Here is a 24280-nt window from a genome sequence, read left to right on the forward strand (position 1 = left end):
AGTTGCCACAGGAGCCACCATAACCCAGATTAGGATAATTTATTTATTTATTAGGATTTTAACGTCATGTTTTACACACTTTGGTTACATTCATGACAGAAACGGTAGTTACTCGTTACACAAGATTCATCAGTTCACAGGTTTAACGTCAAACACAGTCATGACCAATTTTTTATCTCCAGTTCACCTGACTGCATGTCTTTGGACTGTGGGAGGAAACCGGAGCTCCCGGAGGAAACCCACACAGACAAACTGCACACAGAAAGGACCCGGACCAACCCACCTGGGGACCGAACCCAGGACCTTCTTGCTGTGAGGCGACAGTGCTACCCACTTAGCCACCGTGCCGCCCCTATTGTTCTTTGTATTGTTATTATGAATGTAGGTAGTCTGAATTGGCAACCAGTCCAGGGTGTTCCTGCCTTGTGGCTGGTGTTTCCAGTTGGCACAGGATCAACCATAACCCATATTAGGATAATTTATTAATTTATGTTTTATGTTTTACACACTTTGGTTCCATTCATGACAGGACAGGTAACTACTGGTTACACAAGATTCATCAGTTCACAAGTTTAATGTCATGTTTTGTATCTTCAATTCACATCACTTGCATATCTTTGGACTGTGGGAGGAAACCCACGCAGACACAGGGAGAACGTGCAAACTCCACACAGAAAGGACCCGGACCAACCCACCTGGGGATCGAACCCAGGACCTTCTTGCTGTGAGGCAAGAGTGCCGCCCCGGATTAGGATAAAGTAATTGATGAAAATATATGGGGGGTGGTAAAATTTAGGCACCTCTGACCTTAAACACATTTAAAAGCCCTATTTGTTTATAAATTGTGTCTTTAATGTGGCTGAACTGCTCAGCATGACTTTTGCCACACAAAAAAACTAATTCTAACAAATGTATTCTAATAAATGTCATTTAAAGTGACCAATATTTAGCTGAGATGTTTATGTTTTGTTTGATGCTGTAGTATGATGTTGAATGGCACTACTGTTATATACAACAAATACTATAAGATGTACCAACCGACCCCGTTCACCCCTAATTGATCAGGAACGCGTAGCAATACAGCAGCGTGGAACAGGATAAATAATAACTAAATAATAATAATAATAATAATAATAATAATAATAATAATAATAACTGAGACTCACCTGCATGAAACTGTAACTTCAATCTTAGTTGCCGGTACAGTAGAATGAAGCGGATCGAAGTCCCCAATAGAAGCCATTCTGAGGCTTAAAGTGTTATCATTTAGTTTGAAAAAAAAAACCGAGCTTTTTTAGTTTTACATCAGATGTGGTATTGGTTTGAGGAGTGCAGAGGGTGTGTTGTTAACGTGCAGTCAGGGGAAAAAGGCAACAGAAGAAAGACGCGACTTGAGTCCGCGGATCAGTGCGCTGCTACCTGTGTGACGCGCCGCCGCACTCTACAGCGTCCACGTGCCTCCGCTCCCTCGCTTTCTGACTCAAGAGTTTCCACTCAGAACACCAGCAAACCCGGACTACCTCCTAGACCACACACTACAGTGTTGAATATTGTCCAGTAGTCAGTCAGCAGTCTAAAGAGCGCGTTTACCCCGTGAAAACCGCCACGGACTTCTGCAACCAGCGCAAACCGTCCTACATAGTGTTAAATTAGTACACACGCGGTACTGAACTGTTAGAGCCCACCGCTGTTTACCATCTCAACCAGCAGGTGGAGACAAAACACAAAAGACTTCGATTCACGTTTCTAACTAAACTGGTCTGGACCCCGGCGAGTCGAGTGGCATCCGGGAGCACTTGGCACACTTTATACACACTGTGACACTTATTTATTCATCATGATTAGGGCAATGTGCCACAGCAGACAGTGCTTCAAACACTTCTGTTTATTAGGCTGTAAAGTCGAAGTCAAAGTGCCTTATAGGATGAGATTTGGGACACAGCCAGGAAATTCTAATATGAAATTCACCAGTCATTTCTCACAAGTGGACAATTTAGTGTACACACACACAGACAGCCAGACAGATTATGTAGACAGACAGAGAGACAGAGAGACAGATAGATAGATAGACAGATAGATAGATAGATAGATAGATAGATAGATAGATAGATAGATAGATAGACAGTGTACCTAATAAAGAGCTGTCAAAAGTATATTGTAAATATTAAATAATATATTATAAATATTTTACTCTTACACGAGCATCTGCAATTTCCCTCTGGGATCAATAAAGTATTCTGATTCTGATTCTGATGAGTAAAAGTGTAATCATGATTTAAAATAGGTTTTTTAATCTTGTTGCCAGTAGGAAAAGATCTGAAAGGCCCAAGACCATGCAGAGATGATCACAGCTGTAGCCTAGTGGTTGAGGTACTGGACTAGTAATCAGAAGGTTGCTGGTTCAAACCCCACCACTGCCAGGCCCTTAACCTTTAATTGCTTAGACTGTGAGTCGCTTTGGGTAAAAGCGTCTGCTAAATGCCAAAAATGTAAATGTTATTCACTTTCTGCACAGGTCTCAAAGACTGTTAAAAACTGTGAGAGAACATCAAGACCTTCAAAAACAGACAATTACTATAAAGTTCTTATACAGGTGTTCTGTCTAGAATTAAATGTTATGAAGCCATGTTTGTTTGGGAAAATCATCAAGACAAAACTAAGGTTTTGGCAGAATATGTAAAGTTTGATTCCGAGTAGAAAAATTAATCATGGTTTGTGCTGTAGGTCGATACTTCTGAAAAGCCTGATGAAAAAAAACAACAGTGAAGGCATCTCTGCTATGGTTAAGCATTGAAGTGTCTTGGTGTTTTCAGTTGCTGGTAGTGGTGAGCTGCTCCACAGTGAACATACATACAAATTATTTCATTTAATTTTTATTTACAATGGAAGAACATCTGATTCATCTCCACAGCCCCAGGGAGGACAATATCAAGGAAGAATCCATAAAATAAAAACCAACAAAAACACCGTACAATGAAACAGATGTGCTGCACGTCTTAAAATATTCACATCTTAAAACAGTGCACATCTTAAAATATGTAAAACAGGTAAACATACACACCAAATTCTACTCATCTGGCTTTAAACTGGGAAAATAAATCATCAAAATTTGGGGGCAAAACAAGCAAGGAAAATGTGAAAGATCATGCAAAGTGCTTGACTACTATTGTAATGCTTCCACTGTTGAATGCCTGTTTTGATTTATGCACAACCACAAGCTCTATATTATCTTCCTATAGTCACAAAGCTAATTCAAAACCACCATCATTTAAGAATTTAAGAAATCAGAATAGAAACATATATGAAATTACACAGTACAATAAATCATGTGAAACAATTCCATGGCATAATGAGGAAAAAGTATTTAAAGGTAAATAGTGTACTGAACCGAAAAAGTGTTTAAACACTAAAGAAATTATCTTTATTAATAGAAAAAAGGCACAACAAATGGTGGTCCTGAGGTAAAAACGCCATCAAAACCGTTTGGCATTAAGAACATTTACCTGCGATAATGGGTAATTTTAAGTGCTGCTTTAATATTTAAGAAATATTTCAAAGTGGCAACTCATGCCAAATTGAAATGTAATTGATATAGTACAAAAGAATGCCATGTACGCAACTTTAAAAAGTGACACGTCAAAAAAAAAGATTCATGAAGACAATCAAAGCAAAACTAGTAAAGCATTTGTGCCACAATGAATGGAGCTGTTAACCAACTAGCATATTAGGAACATGGCTAATGTTATTACTTCACAAAATCTCCGTTAATCTCAGATTTCTGGCATGCAGTGGTACACTCAACCCACTAATGTGTGCACTGCATTTTACAATGTCTACAACAATGATAGCATTTGTTACGTGATTTAAATCTCTCTCCATTAAGCACCAACAGGTACATGGACAAAATCATTTCATAGTCAAAATAGTTAAAACACCTGAAGCCAGGGATTCTCAACTCAAGAGGTCCACGAAAAAAGGTCCTTGGGAATCGTAAAAAGTAATGCTATAATGAATATATTGGTATACGCATCAGAAATGTATGTATGTATAAATTTGCCTCTTGCAGGTCACAACAGTCAGTTAAGTCTCGATGACTGACTTGCGTACTTCATTCATCTGATAAGCCTTTCATTTGCAATTTTGCTTTACACCAGATTACACTCAACAGACAGAGAAGATACCCTTTATATACCTAAAGAACAGAAATAGTCTAGTTTCTCAGTGCAGAATCTATTTGCGACTTTAGTCCTACAAATCTGGAACCTATTTAGATTCATCCAATTAATGCAAAGGTCCAAGAATCAACAAGGTGAGCTGGCAATATGATTGTTATTAATCCACAGCACAAAATTGCCATGTGCATGTGGGAATTTTAAAGAATGGGGATAGATAGCGAGGTATTTAAAGTTAAGAACCCCTGGCTTAAGTAAAACAGCAGAAATCTTTGTCATATATGAAATGTAGTGGAGGTAGCACTGCACACATGTATCTGAATTAAAGCTGGGAATTTTAATCAATTAAATCAAACCATTTGCCATGTCATTATTTTACCACTGATTCAAAACATTAGATGAAAATGACCTAGACTGGAACCATTAGCAGCCCCCATAAAACCAGCCACAAAAAGTAAACCTGGGGTGAATACATATGCTTTTGAGTTGGCTAAGGGAAGTAGAGTGATCATTGCTACTTCTGTAACTGTTTAATGTAAAATTAAATAAAAAATCTAAAGTATGTACTAAACAAGCTGTGAACATAGGTAAGTTTTGAACAGTTGTTTCATATTGCTTCATCCAACCAATTAAACCCTTGTGTCCTTCCACTAACTAAGTAAGAACCGTCATCCTCTTATCCAGATTTATACACTCTAAAGATCTCACTTGTTGAGATACATCAGAGCCCAAAGCTTTACATATTCAAGTGTATTTAAGATTGTAAGACAAATGGAGGCACCAAAACATTTTAATTCAAGGAAATTTACAAAATCTGTTGTCCATTAAAATTCATTAAAAAAAAAAAGCACAGTCTTTGAGGTCCACACAGAAATCACATTTAAAGAATTTGTCTATGACTACATTTCGCTGTAGCAGTAATATGGCTACAGACATGCAAAGAGCTTTTAAAGTAATCCTTTCCCTTTTTGTGGTCAAACTACAATCATTGTCTCCTTCACTATAATCTCATTTGACCTAATTAAGGTGGAAGGAGAGGATAAAAAGCAAGACATTCAGTGTGTAAAAACCAATAAAAGAACAAATAAAACCATTAAAAAAAGAATAGGCCCATGTATAAGTTTGGCACATTTTCTCTACTGGAATAGTGTGCAGACAGTGAGAGAAAACCAGAGCAATAAAAAGATCAGAACAAGCAGGAAGGCTGTAATGAATTGACAAGTCAAGTGAAAACTATCATTTTAAAGACCATTTGTTAAGACAACAGGATGCTTCTGGATTTCTGGATTTCTGGATTTCAGCAGACATAACGGTGGAGTTAAATTAAACTTTAGACTTAAATCATTGGATGATTAGATCACATCATGGTATGAAAAATAAAGAACTAATCCTGATGATTGGTGATTCAGTTCTACCACACAGGTGAGATGGAAAAACCAAAGGGAGGGAGAGTGGAAGAAGTTGGATTCAGACAATTGAATTAGTGCCTCGGAGGCCAACGCCCCGGGCAAACTGCTCCAACAGACCCGAAATCGCTCCAGATGGACTGGGAGAGGTGGACTTTAGCCCTACTGTGGAACTGTATGCCGCCAGAAACACCTCCCTGACCGCTTCCAGTCGAGCCTGCCTCTCAAATACATATGAACACCTACAGAGAGAACAAAACAAAGAGAGAGAGACCTTAATATAGTGAATAGAAAGTTACGGTACGTGGGGTGTTCACATGTTCACATGCTCTTGCATGCAGAAGCTTTATTAAAAATAGCTTCAAAAAGTTACAGTTTGTTTATTAGGATTTTAACGTCATGTTTTACACTTTTGGTTACATTCATGACAGGAACGGTAGTTACTCATTATACAAAGTTCATCAGTTCACAAGGTTATATCGAACACAGCCTTGGACAATTTAGTGTCTCCAATTCCCCTCACTTGCATGTCTTTGGACTGTGGGAGGAAACCGGCGCTCCCGGAGGAAACCCACACGGACACGGGGAGAACATAACTCCACACAGAAAGGACCCACACCGCCACACCGCCCCACCGGGTGATCGAACCCAGGACCTTTTTGCTGTGAGGCGACAGCACAACCCACTTAGCCACCGTGCCGCCCTAGTTACAAAGTAATAGATCACGTATCTTTACGGACATCCAGGTCTCCATCTATTCCACAACTGAAGTAATTTACCTGTACAGGTATTTCTTTACCAATGCAAATATCCTAACAGTAAATATAATGACTGTTACAGACAAGACTACATACGTAATATGGCCAAAAATATGTGGACACCTGACCATGAGTTTTCTGAACATCCCATCCCAAAGCCATGGACAATAATATGGAGCTAGCACCTTATTCATGGCTATAAAAGCCTCTACTCTGCAGGGAAAGCTTTCTGGAAATATGTGCCTATTTAGTCAAGACCGCATGTTTAAGGTCAAGCACCAATGTTGAACAAGAAAGCCTGGTTTGAATAAGTCTTCCAATTCAAGAAAATTGGCCAACCAACACTAACGATCCCAGGTTTTATTACATCCTCTGTGGCCCAGGTCTGAAACCTTGGTGTGATTTTAGACTCCACACTTTCCCTGAAGGCGCATATTACTAACATAACAAAAATTGCTTTCTTCCACCTGAAAAACATCGCGAGACTACGTCCTTCTCTGTCCGACTCTGTGGCTGAAACCCTCATACATGCCTTTATTACATCTAGATTGGATTATTGCAACTCCGTACTGGTCGGGCTCCCTTCGAGCAGTTTAAAGAAATGCCAGTATGTCCAGAACTCAGCAACAAGAGTTCTTACCAACACTAAATCCTGGGAACACATAACTCCCAGGCTGAAAAATCTCCATTGGCTTCCAGTTCAATACCGCATACAGTACAAAATACTTCTCTTGGTCTATGAATCTTCACATGGTCTGGCCCCCGATTACCATTCTGCTGTACTTACTCCATAGTGTCCTTTACGTTTACTCCGGTCAGCTGATGCCTACTTGCTTTCTGTTCCATCAACCAAACTACGCTCGTTTAGCGATAGAGCCTTCAGTGTTGCTGGTCTTAAATTATGGAACTCATTACCACTGTCCCTCTACATGTGTTCATCTCTGTCTACTTTTAAGAAGCATTTAAAAACTCATCTTTTTAAAATTGCGTTTCCAAGTTTAGTTACTGACTTAAACTGTGTATTTTTATTCTTGGTCTCTTAATTTTTCTTTTTCCTTCCTTGTTTTCTTGTTTGCTTTGCTGTTTTTGTGTTGGTTGTATTGTTACCTATATTTTACTGTACATTGTTGGTTGGCAACTTGTTTTAATTTTACTTGAATTGTACAGTGTCTTGGGTATCCTGAAAGGTGCTTATAAATTAAATTCTATTATTATTATTATCATAAATTCATCTCGGTGGTGATCAGTGGGGTGAGGTCAGGTCTTTGTGCAGGCCACTGAAATTTCTCCACACCAAACTTATCAAACCATGTCTTTATAGAAATTGCTTTGTGCGCTCAAGCTGGAACATGCTAGAACAGGGGTCACCAACACGGTGCCCACGGGCACCAGGTCGCCCGCAGGGACCACGTGAGTCGCCCGCAGGACATGTTCCAAAATAGCACTATAGTGATAATGGAGCTCCGTCTAAAAATTGTATTTGTGTTGCTGATCTTTTTGAATCATTAACACTTGCATTGATGTAGATTTGAAAATGACAATACTGAATATAAAATTTAAAAAACAAAACTGATGTTTATGTGAGCTCTGATCTTGTCTGGGTGCGGAGTTTTAAAACGTGCGCATAACGCTGAGACAAGCGAGCGCATGCGCAGCTACGATACGGAGCGAGATGCGGGTTTTACCATGAAAAAATAATAATAAAAAAACCACAAGAAAAGCGAAAAAAACTTAATATTTTCACAATGATTGGGAGGAATGTGGAGAGACACTTCAGTAGGTGTTACAGAAACTTTCCTGTACATCGCAGATTTTTAAAAAAATCGTACATAACTGATAATAAACATGATTTGTTCTAAAATGTTGTAAAGGTGATAAGTATAAACAGGACGGTATCTGACTGCGATAAAGTTTAATATTTAACATTCGTTTGACATTCGATCATTTCGATCTTTATAAATGGTTGAAAAAACACCTAACACTCACTTTATTTATGATTTCTTACACAGATAAAAGTAGGCAACATACTACAAAAATTATTTTATGGTAATTTTAGGATTACATGTATTTATTTACTGTAAGGTTATAATGAAACCGCTGATCAAGCTCCCACTTCATCTAATGAGTTAGGGACCGTCAGCAAACTAACAGAAAAACATAGGAGACGTTTACTCTGCACTTATATACAAATAAATCCATTATCTTGTAATGATTTGATGGATTGATGTCAAACTATTTTTATACAAACACATTAAATACTACAAACCATATTTTTTCAAAATAACGTTTTACTTTCCATTAATTTTAAAGTATCAATAAAGTATGGAAAATTGTCAAAAGATGAATAAATCTATAAAGATCTCAATAATTTTTTTTTTTTTAGCATTTTTATATACAATCAATGTTCCTCACCTACTAAAAACCTTGTCTTTAAATTATTTTTTATATTTATTTTATAATAATTTATTGTGCAAATAAATAAATCTATTAAAATCTTGTATAATTTCATGAATTAATGTTAAACTATTTTTATATACAAAATTAATGTCCCTTACCTCCTACAAACCTTGTTTTTAAAAAAATCCTTTTATATTTATTTTATATTAAAATATAATAAAGATCAGTAAATCCATAATAAGTGTGATCATTTGTAAAAAAAAAAAAAAAAAAGTGTGATTTTGATCAAAATGCTACATATGTGCTCATTCATACAAAACTGTTGTACAAAACAGATATTTACAAAAATATCAAAGATGTGATAGCTCTGACAGATTTAGATTAATAGAGATAAATAATGTTACATGTTGAAATATATGTTTCCTACCATGGTAAATCGTTAATAATTATTCTGAGGAATCATTAACATTAACATATGATCAGATAGTCTCTTCATATATATGAATATTGATAATAATAATAATAATAATAATAATAATATCATTAAAGGTTAACCATGCAACTTTATGTTATTCAGGAAGTTTGTATCACCAAGTAGCCCTTCGCATTATTCAGTAGCCTTGAAGTAGCTCTCGGTCTCGAAAAGGTTGGTGACCCCAGTGCTAGAACATAAAAGGGTCTTTTCTAAACTGCTGCCAGAGTATTAAAAGTATATGGTTTATATCACTGATATTGAACACCTCTTAACAATGGGTGTAGGTCGCTCAGGTGGCGCAGCGGTAAAAACACATGCTGGAACCAGAGCCGGGATCTCGAATACATCGTATCGAATCTCAGCTCTGCCTGCCGGCTAAGGCTGAGCGGCCACATGAACAACGATTGGCATGTTGTTCAGATATGGGCGGGACTAAGCCGGATGGGGTCTCTCTTTCATGACTGGTGCAATTACGGCCTCTGCTGGCTGATTAATGGCGCCTGCACAGAGATGAGAAAAAAAAGAGTGCTGTCAGGGTGTGTCTCTCCATACACAATGTTGAGCTGCCCTCACTCGTCAAAGTGTAGGTGATAAGATGCATACGGCATGCTGCCCATGTGTCGGAAAGGGCGTGACTTAGCAGGGATCGGCATTGGTGGAGAGGAAGCATGATGCAATGGGGCAAATTGGACGCGCTAAAAAGGGGGACAAAGGACAGAAAATGCATAAAGAAAATATAATTAAAAAAAAAAAAAAAAAAAAAAAAAAAAAAAAAATGGGTGTGGCTGAAACACCGGAACTCAGTAATTAGCAGATGTTTCAATACAGTTGGCCATATAGTGTAGAGTAAAAGAATAATAATAAAGCAAAACATGAAAACAGAAAACAGTTCTGACATTATGCCAACAGGTCATAATTGTGGGACAATAAAGACAGTAACAGTAAAAAGTACCCACAGTTGGGTCAAACATTTATGTAGTGCTTTTTTTTCTACTAACCACTGTAGCCACTTTCTTTCTACACACACATCACTCAAAATTAAATTACATGCCTATGCAAAATAAACTATATACATACAGTATCTGCACACATGACCATGAGCTTGTTGTGCATCCCATTGCAAAACCATCTGCATTAACATAAAAGTTGCATTTATAACAAGCTCGGAGAAGGCTTTTGAGCATGTTAATGAAAATTTCTGTACATTCTGTCCAAGAAAAAAGGATTTCTGAGATCAGGCACTGACAACTGGTATTGGGGCTCTGTGCAGACCACTAAAGTTCCGCCACACCAGACTGACCAAACTATCATCCAGGTCTATAAGACTTGTTTTAGTCATAGAGGCACATTCATGCTAAAACAAGAAACCTTCCCCAAGCTGTTCGCACTAATTTGCGAGAATGTTCTTTACTTCATATTAATTAACTTATACACCTTTTAGCATCTAAAGTCAGTCAGGTAAAGTGTTCACATAAGTTGGCTATATATTGTACCATTGTTGTAGAGAAGGTTTTGGGAAATCCAGAGTTTAGAAGATTGCTCCTAAAGATCGTTCTTGAATTTAAAGACCTCATGGTGTTTATCTCCACAAAACACATACTACTATGGTAATCATTACAATGCATCAATAAAAAATATGCAATACAGTGCCTTCAGATCAACAATCCTACAAGCACAAAATAAAGCTGAATATTATAATCCACACTATTATTATCAGCATAATTATTAGGGCGCTCTGGCAGCGCAGTGGTAAACTGTGCTAGTCCATTATCGCTGGGATTTAGAGTTCAAATCCCCAGCAGTGCAGTTATCCAGTTAGGTGTCTACATACTGGCATGATACATGGCCTCCTGTCTGATGTGTTTTCATGCATTACGCCCAGTTATTCTGGTGAAACTAATCCCACAGCGACACTAGCCAGGACAACAGAGTGATAACTAATGATAATGAAATTAAGTCATCAGTGTTAATAACTTGCTTTAGGGAGGCACTTTTTTTCTCCCAATTTAGTGATTTTCACTAATACTGTATTGCAATCTCCTTCTTCCTGCACCACCCGTGTTGGCCAAGGAGTGCCGCAGACTAACATCTGCCATTTTCAACACTTGGGAATTCCCCAGCCGCTTCTTTATACCAGTCAGCAGTGGATCCTTACAGAGAGCTGTAATGCGTAAGGACCATGTAAGCTCCCACCACTCTTGATGATACCTCGACCAGACCTTGAGCTCGCATTTTGTAGGGCAATTAAGAGAAACCCCATACGACCTTCCCTGCCTCGAACGCAGCCAACTTTATCCATGAGAAGCCCCATGAGCTTGAGCTCTATGTGGGGCTTTAGCAAGTATATTGACTGCTGTCTTAAGTACATTCTAACCCTGCAAATGTAACATAAAATGAGTGTTTTTATCTGTATGAATATCATGATTATAGAGTAGAGCTGCTTTGCATTTTGTATAGAAATTATTGGGTGCATTACTTCATAAACATTCAGGCCAAAGCTCTATTCTGAATGTTAATTGCTCACAGTAGATGCACTGCCGAGATGACACACTCAATTTGCCTGCCTAAATGAGCACAAAAAGTGCTCTGAAAAACAAAAGAAATAAATGTGGGACAGTCTGGGAGAAATGCTGCCCTCTCTAATCCACTTTTTGTTGTTTAATATACTTATTTACACAAATAATGGCTGTTGACTTCATACTTGAAAATATAACCAAAAATCTATATTTTCAAGCATAAACAAAGAAATACTTGAAAAACTGCAAGGGTGACACAGTGGTAAAATATGCTAGTCCACCAGTGCCGAGATCTCAAGCTCTGGAGTTTCTCAGCTCTGCTATCAGCTGGCTGGGCGCTTACACAGACATATGACCAGCTGTTTGTCTGTAAGGGGGATTAAGATTTTAACGTCACGTTTTACACTTTGATTGCATTCATGACAAGAACGGCAGTCACTCACCACACAAGGTTCATCAGTTCAGAAGTTCGAACACAGTCTTGGACAATTAATGTCTTCCAAACTCCACACAGAAAGGACCCGGACCGCCCCATCTGAGGATCGAACCCAGGACCTTCTTGCTGTGAGGCAACAGTGCTACCCACTTAGCCACTGTGCCGCCCTATGGCTGAACAAAATTTCCTCATAACTGCTGCAATTGTGTTGTGCCTGCATAGTAAGACAGAGGACGGGGAGATCTCCATGCACAAAATGGATCCCCATAAGTACCCGCCTTGCGTAGATAAAAAAATGCGGTTGGTACTGCACACGTGCTGGAGGGAGCGTGTAATGGTTGTGATCAGTTGGAAGTGGAAGTCTGCAGCAGTAGAGGTGAATTATGATCGAGTAATTGGATACGACTAGATTTGGAAAGAAAATTGGGAGGGGAATGCTGGGGGGGTGTTTAGACAAAACAATTAATTATAGAAGCACTTTGCTGCAAAGTCTGAAATATAGAGAAATGTATCTATGCACTGGAGGAATATTACATAATAAAAAAGGAGGATGTTTCCCTATTGTATACTGTTACAGATTAAAAAAAAACAACTAAATACAACAAAATACAGCATACACAAACATACAAATCAAATTCCAATTGCAATAGCCCTCTCACTGGCTCAGCCCTGTGCTGCTGGGTAAAAAACTAAAACAAAGCTGGGTAAAGCAAAGAAAAAGACAAAAGGAGTGATCAAAAGTAAAGTGGGAAAGAGGAAGCATGTGAGACTCACATGCGGCCGTTGGGCCCCTCATCCTGAAAGCTGAAGGGCAGTGGAGACTCTATAGGAAGAGGAGCCCCATCGTGGATGCTTCCACAGCCTGAGACGATCTGCCAGCTACCATATTCTGTAGAGATAGAGGAGCCCGAACGAGCATACTCTACAAGGGACCTGAAAAAAGAGGGACAGAAAGAGACAAGACAAAGAGAGAGAGAGAGAGAGAGAGAGAGAGAGAGAGAGAGAGAGAGAGAGAGAGAGAGAGAGAGAGAAAGCCTCACTTGCAATTACATCAGTCACATAAATTGTTAAGAAATGTGAGACATAAGGCAAATCAAGTAAAAAAAAAAAAAGGCCCAAAGACAGAGCAGAAAATATAGACAAATTAGTAATTAAAAGAATCAAAAAGGTAAAAAAAAAAGGAGTAAATATGAATGTTAAAGCACTAGTAAGGCTGAGAGAACAGTGAAAGGGCTCCACATTAAGGTAAGTCAAAGGTATGAATTGATATACGCATTATTGTTGGAACAATTAGTGTCAGAATAAGAACGTATGCATGCACACAAATTAAAACGCAATCTGTTTTTGATGGTATTTGGTATTTTGATGGATTATTTCCCATGAGCAAAATAACTGATTAACATTAGTCAGTGGTTAAGCAAACATGTCAGTCAGCACAATGCAATCGGTCACTGATAAACACACCATTCAGGCTTTACAATATCACTATCATGTAACGAACACACATCTATAAAAATGTCTGCTGCACATAAATTAAAGCCTGTTTGCCTGCAGTGGTTACTGCAGTATTCAGGTCATTTTACATCACGGCACTCAAAGCCCTGGTGTTTCTTCCCACCACACCATAATGTCTCTTTTGAATTATATCGTCATACATCGCCCTCAACAACTAAGCCATAACGTGAAATCAAACAGGCACTGATTAATGAGCAATCATAAATAACTTGCTTCTGGATAATAAAGAAAAACAGTCCTGAAACTTACTTAATTAATTTTTTTTTTTTTTTTTGCAATTTCCAAACCATAAAACTGCACATAACTCTATACGGGCTACCAGCTGTGGCAACAAAAATTTAATTAAAAAGTGCTGAAGTTAAACAGCCAGAGCAATGACATTACTGGCCTGTGTTTAATCTAAGCCATAACAGTAAATGGAATCCTAGCCAGAAAAAAAGCACTTCTGCAGCAAGCGCTCATAGAAATAACACGATCCTTCAATTGTGATTGTGGTTACAGTATGTGCAAATGGCATACAGAAATGGCAGTTTAAGGAAACTAAGAAAAAACTTCTAGAATAAGCTGGTCATATACTGATCAATAAACGAAGACAACCACTGGTATCTACAACAGTGTCATAAGACACACTTTAGGAAAGGAAAGCTAAAGCATACCTTAAGAAGAACATTACTGAAAATGTGGAAATACATATTAATCATGCTGTTAATATAAGAAAGCCCAAGAATTTCCCAGAACTAGATATTTTGCATAGAGGAGTGGGTAAATATTTCTAAAACAAGAAGAGAAATAGTAATAACTGCTTACCAAAAGCAGCTGCAATGTATAATATAATCCAGAAAGAAATGTACTGACGTATAAGAATTGCTAACTGTTGTATTTTTATATTTTTTCCCCCGATCAAAAAGTAACTATGCTTTAAAACACTAATTATGTTACTGTAGCAAAGTTGCTGAAACATTTGCATACAACAGCACATATGCTTAATACACCTAATTTAACTTTTTTAAATTAACATATTTTTACCCCTACAATACCACTTGTTTTAAGAGGTTACACTCAATTAACACTCCTTTATTTGTATCTCTGCAGACACATTTCGTTCAACTCACCTTCTCCCAGGAACAGCCAGAGGGCTGCTGCCTGTACGGATAAAGCCCTGTTCTGATTGATTGGAGGATGAGGAACTTGAGGATTTGCCCTCCAAGACTGGATGAGGTAGACGCTCCTCAATTGGGATTGCCCGGTTCCAAAGCACAGTCTGAGGAGACGAGGTCATAGCTTTCCTTCTGTAAAAAACAAATGCATATAAGCAGCGTTTAAGCATCTACTCATCCAGAGCAACACCTGACAAAAAAGATACACTTCTAAATAAAGTCTTCGCATAACTAATGAATGAATGAAACCAAAATTATAGAAATTCTAACCACAGGTTTTAAAAACCAATCCGTTTAACACTACAGCAGTTCACTTCATAACACAAGTAAACACTCAGACATTAACAACAAATGGTTTCTATGGATGTTTCTTTCGAAATCTAAATGGTAGATTTCGATGTAGGAGCTGTAACACGCATGAAGCAACATGCTAGAACATGCTGGAACAAATTATTATTGCATTGTTAGTGAGGCTATATCCCATATAGCCTTCCCTGTGTCTGCAGCGCGTATGACCAGCCCAGTATTTCTGTGCATATGTGCTAGGTCTTGACCTGGTAAATGTCATGTAAGTCTGACTGCAATTTAGACTCTGTAGTGCCCTTTTAAGCAGTGCCAACTAAATAAATCAGTGGTTAATACGCAGGTAAATTGGCATGTGTAAGGAAGGAAAAAAGCTTTAATTTTAGTGCATCATGGAAATGAATTATTGGTTAATACCCAGTGAAGGACAGAGGCCCGGTGATAAGGTCCACTGGCTCAGCAGGCAGGCTGGAGGGAGCAGCTGTGTCCTCAGTAATGAGAGAGAAATCACTACTCAGGCTGGTCGTACTACCTCTGTCTCTGGATTCTGAAAGCATAATAACAAAACACACTTAGTGACTACATTTGCAATAGTCTATAGGAAGTCAAATCTAGTTTTATGTCAGAATCTGTTGTACTCTTCCTTGCATCCTGTTGGTCACAAAGGTCTTCAACACCCACCATTAAATCTATTTAAAACAGTGCTCCCTCACCATTAGCTTACTTTTGTTTTGCTTTATACAAGATTTCATTTGCTAAGAGACACATGGAAATGGGCAGTGATTGGAAACCCTCTACAATGGGTCAAATAGGGGCAATTTCAGTACACTAAATGTCATTTTTACCTTATGTATAATATAATAAAGCCCTAAAACCTAAGTGATGCACTATATGCCTAATAGAAAACTGAGTCATTGACAAGCAAAACATGGCCAAATGTAACAGCAAGAAAAAGTATGTTTTGTATTTACAAATTTACTTGTGTAAGGAAAATGTACCATTATTTAAAACATTTATTAGATTTAAGTCATTTTAATAGGATAAAAATAAATATGTAAATGTAGAATATCATGGCCCACCTACTGAAACGAGGGATAATGTAGCTCGAGTAAGCATTGTAGAAATGATTGACAGTTCTAGACTCTACATTACATTTAAAACAGTAAAAATCATTGTGTCTTCATGTTAAACCTTGTCTTTTTGATCATTATTATTAATTACCAATATTTTTTCAAACACCTTAACACTATTCTTAAAGGATAAAAAAAATTAGAGAAGGATTAAGAAGCCATTAGGAGAAGTTAACTTCTTAGCAGAATTGTGAGATCTGTGAAAGATGAACGGTGAAATGCTAGACATTATGGTTGGTTAAAAAACACATACATTTGTTAAAAGACCAAATTTAAAAACTAAATTAATTGCTGATAAGAGTGTGGGAAGGAGCAGAGGTAAAAGGTTAGATAAATCACTGGCCATTTGCAAGTGCTTTGTTTCCAACTGCACCAATGAGGTAAACGCACAAGGTTTTAATTCAATCAGATTATATACTACATATGTAAAAATTTACCAATTAGCATTGTCCTTTGACATTATTTTGGCTGTCATGTATTACTCAAGTAAAATAATTACTGACATCCTAAATTTTCTGTGTTTCTAAATTTTCTAAATGTTTCTAAATTTTACACCAATATATTCAGAATCCTGCTTTATCCCAGCTTACAGAGAATCACTGAACTATACCAAAAGCTACGCACTGGAAACTGACTAAATAGATTCAGACTTACTAAGCTGGCAGAGGTCATCCACTGTGAAATCAGTGTCCTTAAACTGAGAGTTTTTCCTCCTGAATGAGCAGTAGAGACAGAGGACAAAGAGATTTGAATCACATGGACTTAAAGAGAGATGACAAACAGGATGGAATTCAGAAAATTATACGAGCATAAATGATAAAGCTGGCATACAAAGAAGAATAGTAAATACTCATTCGAGACATGGTGGCTTCTATAGCACAAAAGTAAGTATTTATTCTATGGGATATTATGTTACACAGACAGTTTCTATACACATGTAATATTGTACAGTATTTATTAATACAAGAAAATACTCACCTTTGCTTCCTAACAACTGAGAAATTCTCAGAGACAATGTGCTTCAAAAAATTGAAGCAAAAAAAGAAAATCTGCCACAAACATCAAAACAATAAATATAATTAGATTACTTCTTATAAACTGATATATAATTCTACAAAAGTATGTGAATAAACATTCAAACTCACTTCCTCTCCTTTAGAGAGACGATCAGGCAGCATGTGACTGTAAAGTAATAAAATAGTAGATATAACAGAAAATATTATAAAGGAAACTAGTCTAAAAGCAGAAGAATGCACATAACAATATTACATAAATCATTCAGGCCCAGCGGCAGTATTTCGGGAAGACTAACAGCACTCCTACACCAATTGTGGTCCAAAAAACTGAACTCTGTAAGCGCAGCTGAAGGTTTAAGGGGGAAAAATCAATACACAGACTGATCGTGGAGACTGATTTTAAGAGCTCTCATTCCTTTAAATGCCAGGATAGACAGAGTTGACCATCAGACCAATAATGGATTGTCTGCTCCATTGGCACTAATTGGACCTTGTCTGGAGCAATTCATTGTTACATTGGAAAAGGATGAAAGTTCTGATTGGCTGTTAAGTCTAGCAAACAAAGGACTCATAAGAGCATCTTATTTTCCATATTCTGTGCACTGCTTTAAATTCTACAGTCAGGGGTAGATTGTATTCTTTTTTTTTTCCAACCACACAATGTAAAATCACAAAATAGTGGCTCTGATATTGGCAAATTGAATTAATTTAACTTTAGCACAGTTTGTAAACATTCTTAACCCGGAGCAGTATTTGGACATCTGACCATGAGCTTGCTCAAATGGTAGTAAAATAGAGTGGCCAATATGTGATCTTCTCCGCTATAAAAACAGCCACTTCTCTAAGAAGGCTTCTCACAAAACTTTGAAGTATGTCTTTGGGAATTTGTGCCCACAGATGTTGCCTTAAAATGTGGTTTCAGTTCATTCCAAAGCTGTTCATTGGGGCTGAGGTCAGGGCTCTGTGTAGGCCACTGGAGTTTCTTTAAACCAATCATTTCCTCATGTCTTTATAGAGCTTGCTTTGTGCACAGGGCACAGTCATGCGCTACTACCTGCCACTCATGGTCAGTAATGTTAAAATGTATTATGTATGCTTTCATGTTTTGTATCTCTAAACCCCAAGTTTATTTATGTTTACTAATAGTTGCTACATGTTTACATGTCTATCCCTGTTGTTAGCCTTATTATATTATTGTGTCATATAAATGAGCATGAGTAGGGAGCTTACCCAAAAAGAAACCAGTCATAAGCAATAGTCAGGTACAGAATCTCAGCTGGCTCCAGACTTGCATGAACAGCACCATCCTAAATGGAAATCACACAGTTAAGCACTGAATGTACAGAGCCAAAACAATAGGGGGCAAATGTCTCTCCCCCCACCACCAAAAAGTTCAGCTCGTTGAACTAGGTTGAAAGATCTCCAAAAAAGCAATGGGGTGCTCACAAATCACCAATGAGAGTACCAACCGACAGTCACTCACACACACACCAAAAAAGGGCTACCGTGGCTCAAATTGCCAGCCATTTTAATCCTGGTGATGAGGTGAATATGAAAAAGCACACAGGGAATAAAACCCCTGTGTATGGGACTGTGTATTCACAGGAGCCCATACCAACTCCAATCCACCATCTAAAGCACCAACAATGAGCACACAGGCATCAGAGCAATGGAAGAAATTCAACTGCTTTTAAAAAATAAATAAATCTTGTTTTCTCGAAAATCATGTGGACGGCCGGGTTATCTGCAGAAGAGACACATTGTAGGCAGTCCACCTCCCACCTCATAACATGCAGAAGTGGAGGGACCAGACGGTAATGTTCTGGCACCAGGCTCCACAGAGCTCCTTCAGATGTCTTGTGAAGTCCATGTATAGCCAATTTAAAGACAAGTTTTGGCTTCTCTGTGTATAACATAACTTGCATGTAAAATTGGCAAAACTGTGCAAAAAAAAAGAGGACCCTTGTCAGAACAAAAGCAGAGATGATAAGGAAAACTAGATGAAAATAGAAAACTAGATACTCACAGCCCACAGTGAAAGTCTAATGAGTGAGACAAAAAGTGGAGTTCTGTCCCATCCTGATATACAGTGCACCAGAAGACCACTTTCATCTGTAACACACACCACACACTCTGTATTACACACTGTACAATCTTACATTAAAAATAAGTCAATCACACTAAGTCAAAAAGTGTCCTCTGGACCTTTGCCCATGATTGTTTAAAAAAACATGGTATAGTTCGCTTTCGCCCCTAACCCTCAATCGCTTAGACTTTAATTGCTTGGATAAAAGTATCTGCTAACTGTCGTAAATGTAAATGTGGTATTAAGCAATAAAATCCTATCTACATCTCAACAGACTTCAAAATGGAGAAGCGCTTGGTTACAATATGGTGAATATTAAAGCATAAATACCATCACTGTTGATGATGTGAAGAAGCAGCTTCAGATAATTCTGGGTCTGTTGCACCAGGTCCCATGACTGATGAAAACAAAATAGAACTGGATTAACAATACTTCCTTTGATTTACACGTCTCACATGCACAACATTTCACAAAGGTTAAAAACAGGGTTCATTACCAGATATTTTAAAAGAGAGTAAAAGTCTCAGTAATTTCATGGGACATATATGATTTGAAATTGCTATCATTAAAAAAAAAATTTCAGTGAGTGAACAATCAGAACACACACTTAAAAACATTTTAGCAATTAACGGGGTGGCACAATGGCTCGGTGGGTAGCACTGTCGTCTCACAGCAAGAAGGTCCCGTTGGGGACACTGATTTGCCCTATAGGTAAATGGGTGTGTGTGTGTGTGCCTGCCCTGCCCAGGGTGTTACTGTGTGCCTTGCGCCCATTGAAAAGCTGAGATAGGCTCCAGCACCCCCCATGACCCTGATTGGATAAGCGGTTAAGAAAAGTGAGTGAGTGTTGCAATTAACACTACTGTAGATGACTTTTACATGTTTCAGAAACCTGTGGTCTCAGTCTATGAAATTGTTTTACAGTTACAAAGCCGCTGCTCTCTGGTACCTCTGGCAGGGTGGAACTTTTTCAAATTGATCTATTTTTTAGCTGTGCCATAGTGAAAGTCACAGAGCCCTCATAGGATTATTTATTTACTGATGTTTGTCCATTGAGATTCCATGGCTCTATACTGAAGTGAATAGAATTGTTAGCAATACTCTCAGGTGAAATAGCCAAATTCACAAGTTGTGCTGTTTACATACTTTTGACCACGTAGTCATCAAATAATCTGTGGTTTTAAATTATTCCAGCAGATGGCACCAAGAGATTTCTTGTATCCAATTGTATCCAATCATTAACCAGCCAACCGTTTTGGGGGTGTTTAAGGGTGTAATGAAAGTGTGTTCACCTGATATGCACTCCAGTCAATGTTCAGGTTCTTGGTGAAACACGCAGGGATTGTCAAGGGAGCGTCCACAAAGTCCTGATGAAAAAAAATTTAATACAGGGCTGAAGACGATGGACAAATGTGTGTGTCAATGCTTTAAAGCTCCTACAGCTATTGGAACTCAACTTTTCCATATGCTGTTAATATTTACTTAGCCAGAGATGTGTAAGTGTGTTGATAACCAAACCTGGAGTGCATAAACTCTACCTGATTCCAGTTGAAGACTAGCCCTTCTGCTGTGTAGTCTCTGTCTTTGTAGTCTTTAAAGAACTCACAACCTGTATGCAATGAAAAATTACAACTCAAGAAATGCTATAGCTTGAGTCACAAGTGATCTTATATAATCAGATTTTCACAATCCAGACATTAATATACCCACAAATAGGAATAGAAACTGCAACCTATTGGTTTCCTTTCATTTTAATCATTGTCATGTTTTACCACAGATGCAGTAACACCCCACAAACAGGATGACAATCAATCACGGGTCTTCCTCAAACTATATGTCTGTATGTACATGCCTAAGCGGCTGATAGCACTGCTAGGAATTCAAACTCTAGATTCCAACAGTAGTGGTCTAGCATAATTTGCCCACCCAAGCACTCTGAAACCATGATCATTATTACTATTAATTATACTACTACTATTACTACTACTAATAGTAGCAAGTATTCGTTTATTTTTCACAAGTACTTATAGCTGCCAGTATTCCGATGGGTCCTGCACCACCCAGAAACTCCGAACCTGATGCAAAAACACACCCTGGACAGGGTACTATCACATTGTACTTCTTGCATGTAGTTTGGAGGTGGGAGGAAACTGAACAGCCAGTCAAAACCCCTGAGGCATATAAAAAATTTGCAAAACTCCTTAGCGAAAACACCAAAAGGTGAGATCATAGCCAGGTCTTTAGATCCCCTGTTGCTGTGCAACATCTATTTTAACAGCAGTGCATTTGTACCTTCTATTGCAATGTTTTTTAATGTATTTTTTCTAATGTATGATAAATCACCCTCTAAAAACTAGTACTTTTATTTCTCAGCATTTGATCAGCTGTGATTGTGTTTTTGTGTCTTTACTGTCACTACAGTACTATGAACTTTATACGCTTCTTAAGGTTTTACATTTACCTGGGTAAGGCACAGAGAGCAAAGTGAAATCTGCATAGCGCTGGGCTTTGTCCACCTTCTCAGAAGAAGTGACGCTGAGGGAGTAAAAAAACAGGAAAGAAAACAGAACTGAATAAAATTCTGGTAAATACATAAATACGTTCTGTAAGAAAAACAGCGACATACGCAGACACACACTAGTTGCTTTTTGACCCAGGTGTGAAAGTGACCAATGAGACCAATAAGAAAGCAACAAAGCGAGGTCACTTGAATTTGCTTAAAAAATTCACTTACTTCAGCCCAAACTTGACTTTCTTGTTTTCCACCATCAGATCACAGATGTAGCGCACAGACAGATACTTCAGCAGCTTGATGTCTGAACCTCTCACCTTATCAAACAGCTGAGAATCTCCATTTCTACACAGAGACAAGGAGCACAAAAAAGGTTAAAGAGTTCACTGGGTGTTTGAGTGGTGCAGTGGCAAATCAGGTTTGAATTTTAGTGGTGCTATCAGCCAGATGGGTGTCTGTGTAGACACATTTGGTTAAATCACTCTATCACACTAGTGCTTTCAGTAATTTCAGTAGTGCTATTAGCTCGATGGGTGTCTACACAGACACAGCTGGCTAAATCATGCTATCCCACTAGCGCTGAGATCTTGGGTTTAAATTTCAGTGATGCTATCAGCTGGATGGGCATCTACACAGACACGTTTGGCAAAATCATGCTCTCACTAGCGCTGAGATCTTGGGTTTGAATTTCCATGATGCTATCCGCTGGATGGGTGTCTGTGTAGACACGTTTGGCTAAATCACTCTATCCCACTAGTGCATGAGATCTTGGGTTTAAATTTCAGTAGTGCTATTAGCTGGCTGGGTGTCTATAAAGACACATTTGGCAAAATCACACTATTCCACTAGCAGTGAGATCTGGGGTTTGAATTTCAGTGGTGCTATCAGCTGGAGCATCTACACAGACACATTTGGCAAAATCATGCTCTCACTAGCGCTGAGAACTAGGGTTTGAATTTCAGTGTTGCTGTCAGCTGGATGTTTGGCTCAATGCATTGTCAGTGCCGGTCCCAGGCCGGTGTAAAATAGATAGGGTTGCATAAGATGGGCGTCCGATAGGTATACGATGTAAAACATCAGGTATGAGGCAAGCAAAAATTGTATAGCATGTATGTGCTGAACAGCAGAAAACCACTGATCAAAATAGACCTGTGTCACAGGGGAAGTCCTACGTCACAACACCTGACAGTTGAAATGTACAGTCATTCAGTCAGTGTTTGAACTGCCATCCAAAACATTACACTCAGAACCATTAAAGGAAAGGATTGTTCCAAATACACATCATACACATTATACATACATACATTTTCTAATCACTAACTTACCATTAATAACAAAATCACTTAATTTTCATAATGTATCTTCATAATTTAAAAAGTCTGTATTTAAAAGGTTTGTACCGGACTGCAGTATCATCATCTAGTACTTCTTCTGATTCTGCCCATGTGTCATCAGAACCCCCTAAGAAAAAAAGTACAGAACAAAAAGGTTAAAACTCCACAACAGCATAAATCTTGTGACTGATTTGCACAGTCGTTTCACTTCTCTATTCCAAAACTCTCGTCTCACAATGTAAGCGATCATGTGGTTTCCTTACACTCTTTAATATAATGGATATATCTGGACATTCATAACTGATGAATGATTTCTTTCAGCTGCTCTAATTCTGCAGTAATTCTGATGGATGCCTTTCCGGATGCAACCCTCCTATTTATCCTGGCTTGGGACCGGCACTCTGTATGCGTCTCCAATGGCTGTATTTGAGAGCCCAGCCCTGGATTTGAGCCCCCAGAACTTGTAGCTCTTACTGGAGCGACATGCCCTTAATACCTGATTCTATGTTTTACAAAGGATGCACAATACACAGGTCAAGGCTAAAGTTTACATACACTTAGAAAACAAACGTATGTAACAGCTGTCTTGTTCCCGATCCCGATCTTTAATTTTGATCCCGATCCGATACCGAGTCTCAAACCGATACTTGTATTTTTTAGATATTGTCTAGATAAGAACTAGATAATACTGTACATTACAGTTATTCAAATTAATCCAATGTACATGTTGACATGAACAATAGGTCAGTACAACTGAATAGCTCTGCAGTGCTGTAGGAAAAAAATTGCCTGCCGTGATGTAACTGTAACAAACTTTTCTGTGGTTGTATGGTGACAAAGGTTTGATGGACGTTTCTACGTGAAGTGAGTGTGTTTTGACCCTTTGGGGCTTCCACAGTGCATGGAACAGCGTGCTTGGCTAACGCGATGACTCTAGCTGTCCACTATTCGGTACCGTAACAGAAGAAGTTAATAAAGTGTTCTGCTCCCGACAATTTGTGAATATACCGTGTATTTATTTCTTTATTAAGCGAGTGCATCACTACGACGCTCGGTTACATAACTAA

The 24280-nt window shown here is 38.2% G+C and overlaps 2 protein-coding genes across 3 annotated transcripts in view; both read right to left on the bottom strand.

Moving 5' to 3' along the window:
• LOC134316718 (copine-9-like) overlaps window positions 1-1363 on the bottom strand; it is a 128240-nt gene extending 126877 nt beyond the window's left edge. The window contains exon 1 of the mRNA XM_062997148.1: window positions 1167-1363. Within this exon, the coding sequence (XP_062853218.1) occupies window positions 1167-1243 (77 nt within the window). The 5' untranslated portion in view covers window positions 1244-1363. The remainder of the gene's footprint in view (window positions 1-1166) is intronic.
• Window positions 1364-2857: 1494 nt separating this feature from the next.
• Window positions 2858-24280, bottom strand: part of mtmr14 (myotubularin related protein 14) — a 28697-nt gene continuing 7274 nt past the window's right edge. Inside the window, exons 5-19 of one of the 2 annotated variants that reach the window (XM_062997393.1) lie at window positions 23280-23340; window positions 22102-22224; window positions 21829-21902; window positions 20906-20976; window positions 20660-20734; window positions 19698-19764; window positions 19308-19393; window positions 18512-18588; window positions 17411-17447; window positions 17244-17314; window positions 16920-16978; window positions 15553-15682; window positions 14788-14964; window positions 12935-13093; window positions 2858-5820 (exon numbers count right to left, since the gene is read on the bottom strand). In XM_062997393.1, the coding sequence (XP_062853463.1) occupies window positions 5640-5820; window positions 12935-13093; window positions 14788-14964; window positions 15553-15682; window positions 16920-16978; window positions 17244-17314; window positions 17411-17447; window positions 18512-18588; window positions 19308-19393; window positions 19698-19764; window positions 20660-20734; window positions 20906-20976; window positions 21829-21902; window positions 22102-22224; window positions 23280-23340 (1448 nt within the window). In that variant the 3' untranslated portion in view covers window positions 2858-5639. The remainder of the gene's footprint in view (window positions 5821-12934; window positions 13094-14787; window positions 14965-15552; window positions 15683-16919; window positions 16979-17243; window positions 17315-17410; window positions 17448-18511; window positions 18589-19307; window positions 19394-19697; window positions 19765-20659; window positions 20735-20905; window positions 20977-21828; window positions 21903-22101; window positions 22225-23279; window positions 23341-24280) is intronic. The other variant, XM_062997394.1, reaches the window with a different exon arrangement.

Source organism: Trichomycterus rosablanca, chromosome 6 (genome assembly GCF_030014385.1).
Source record: "Trichomycterus rosablanca isolate fTriRos1 chromosome 6, fTriRos1.hap1, whole genome shotgun sequence".
Classification (NCBI taxonomy): domain Eukaryota; kingdom Metazoa; phylum Chordata; class Actinopteri; order Siluriformes; family Trichomycteridae; genus Trichomycterus; species Trichomycterus rosablanca.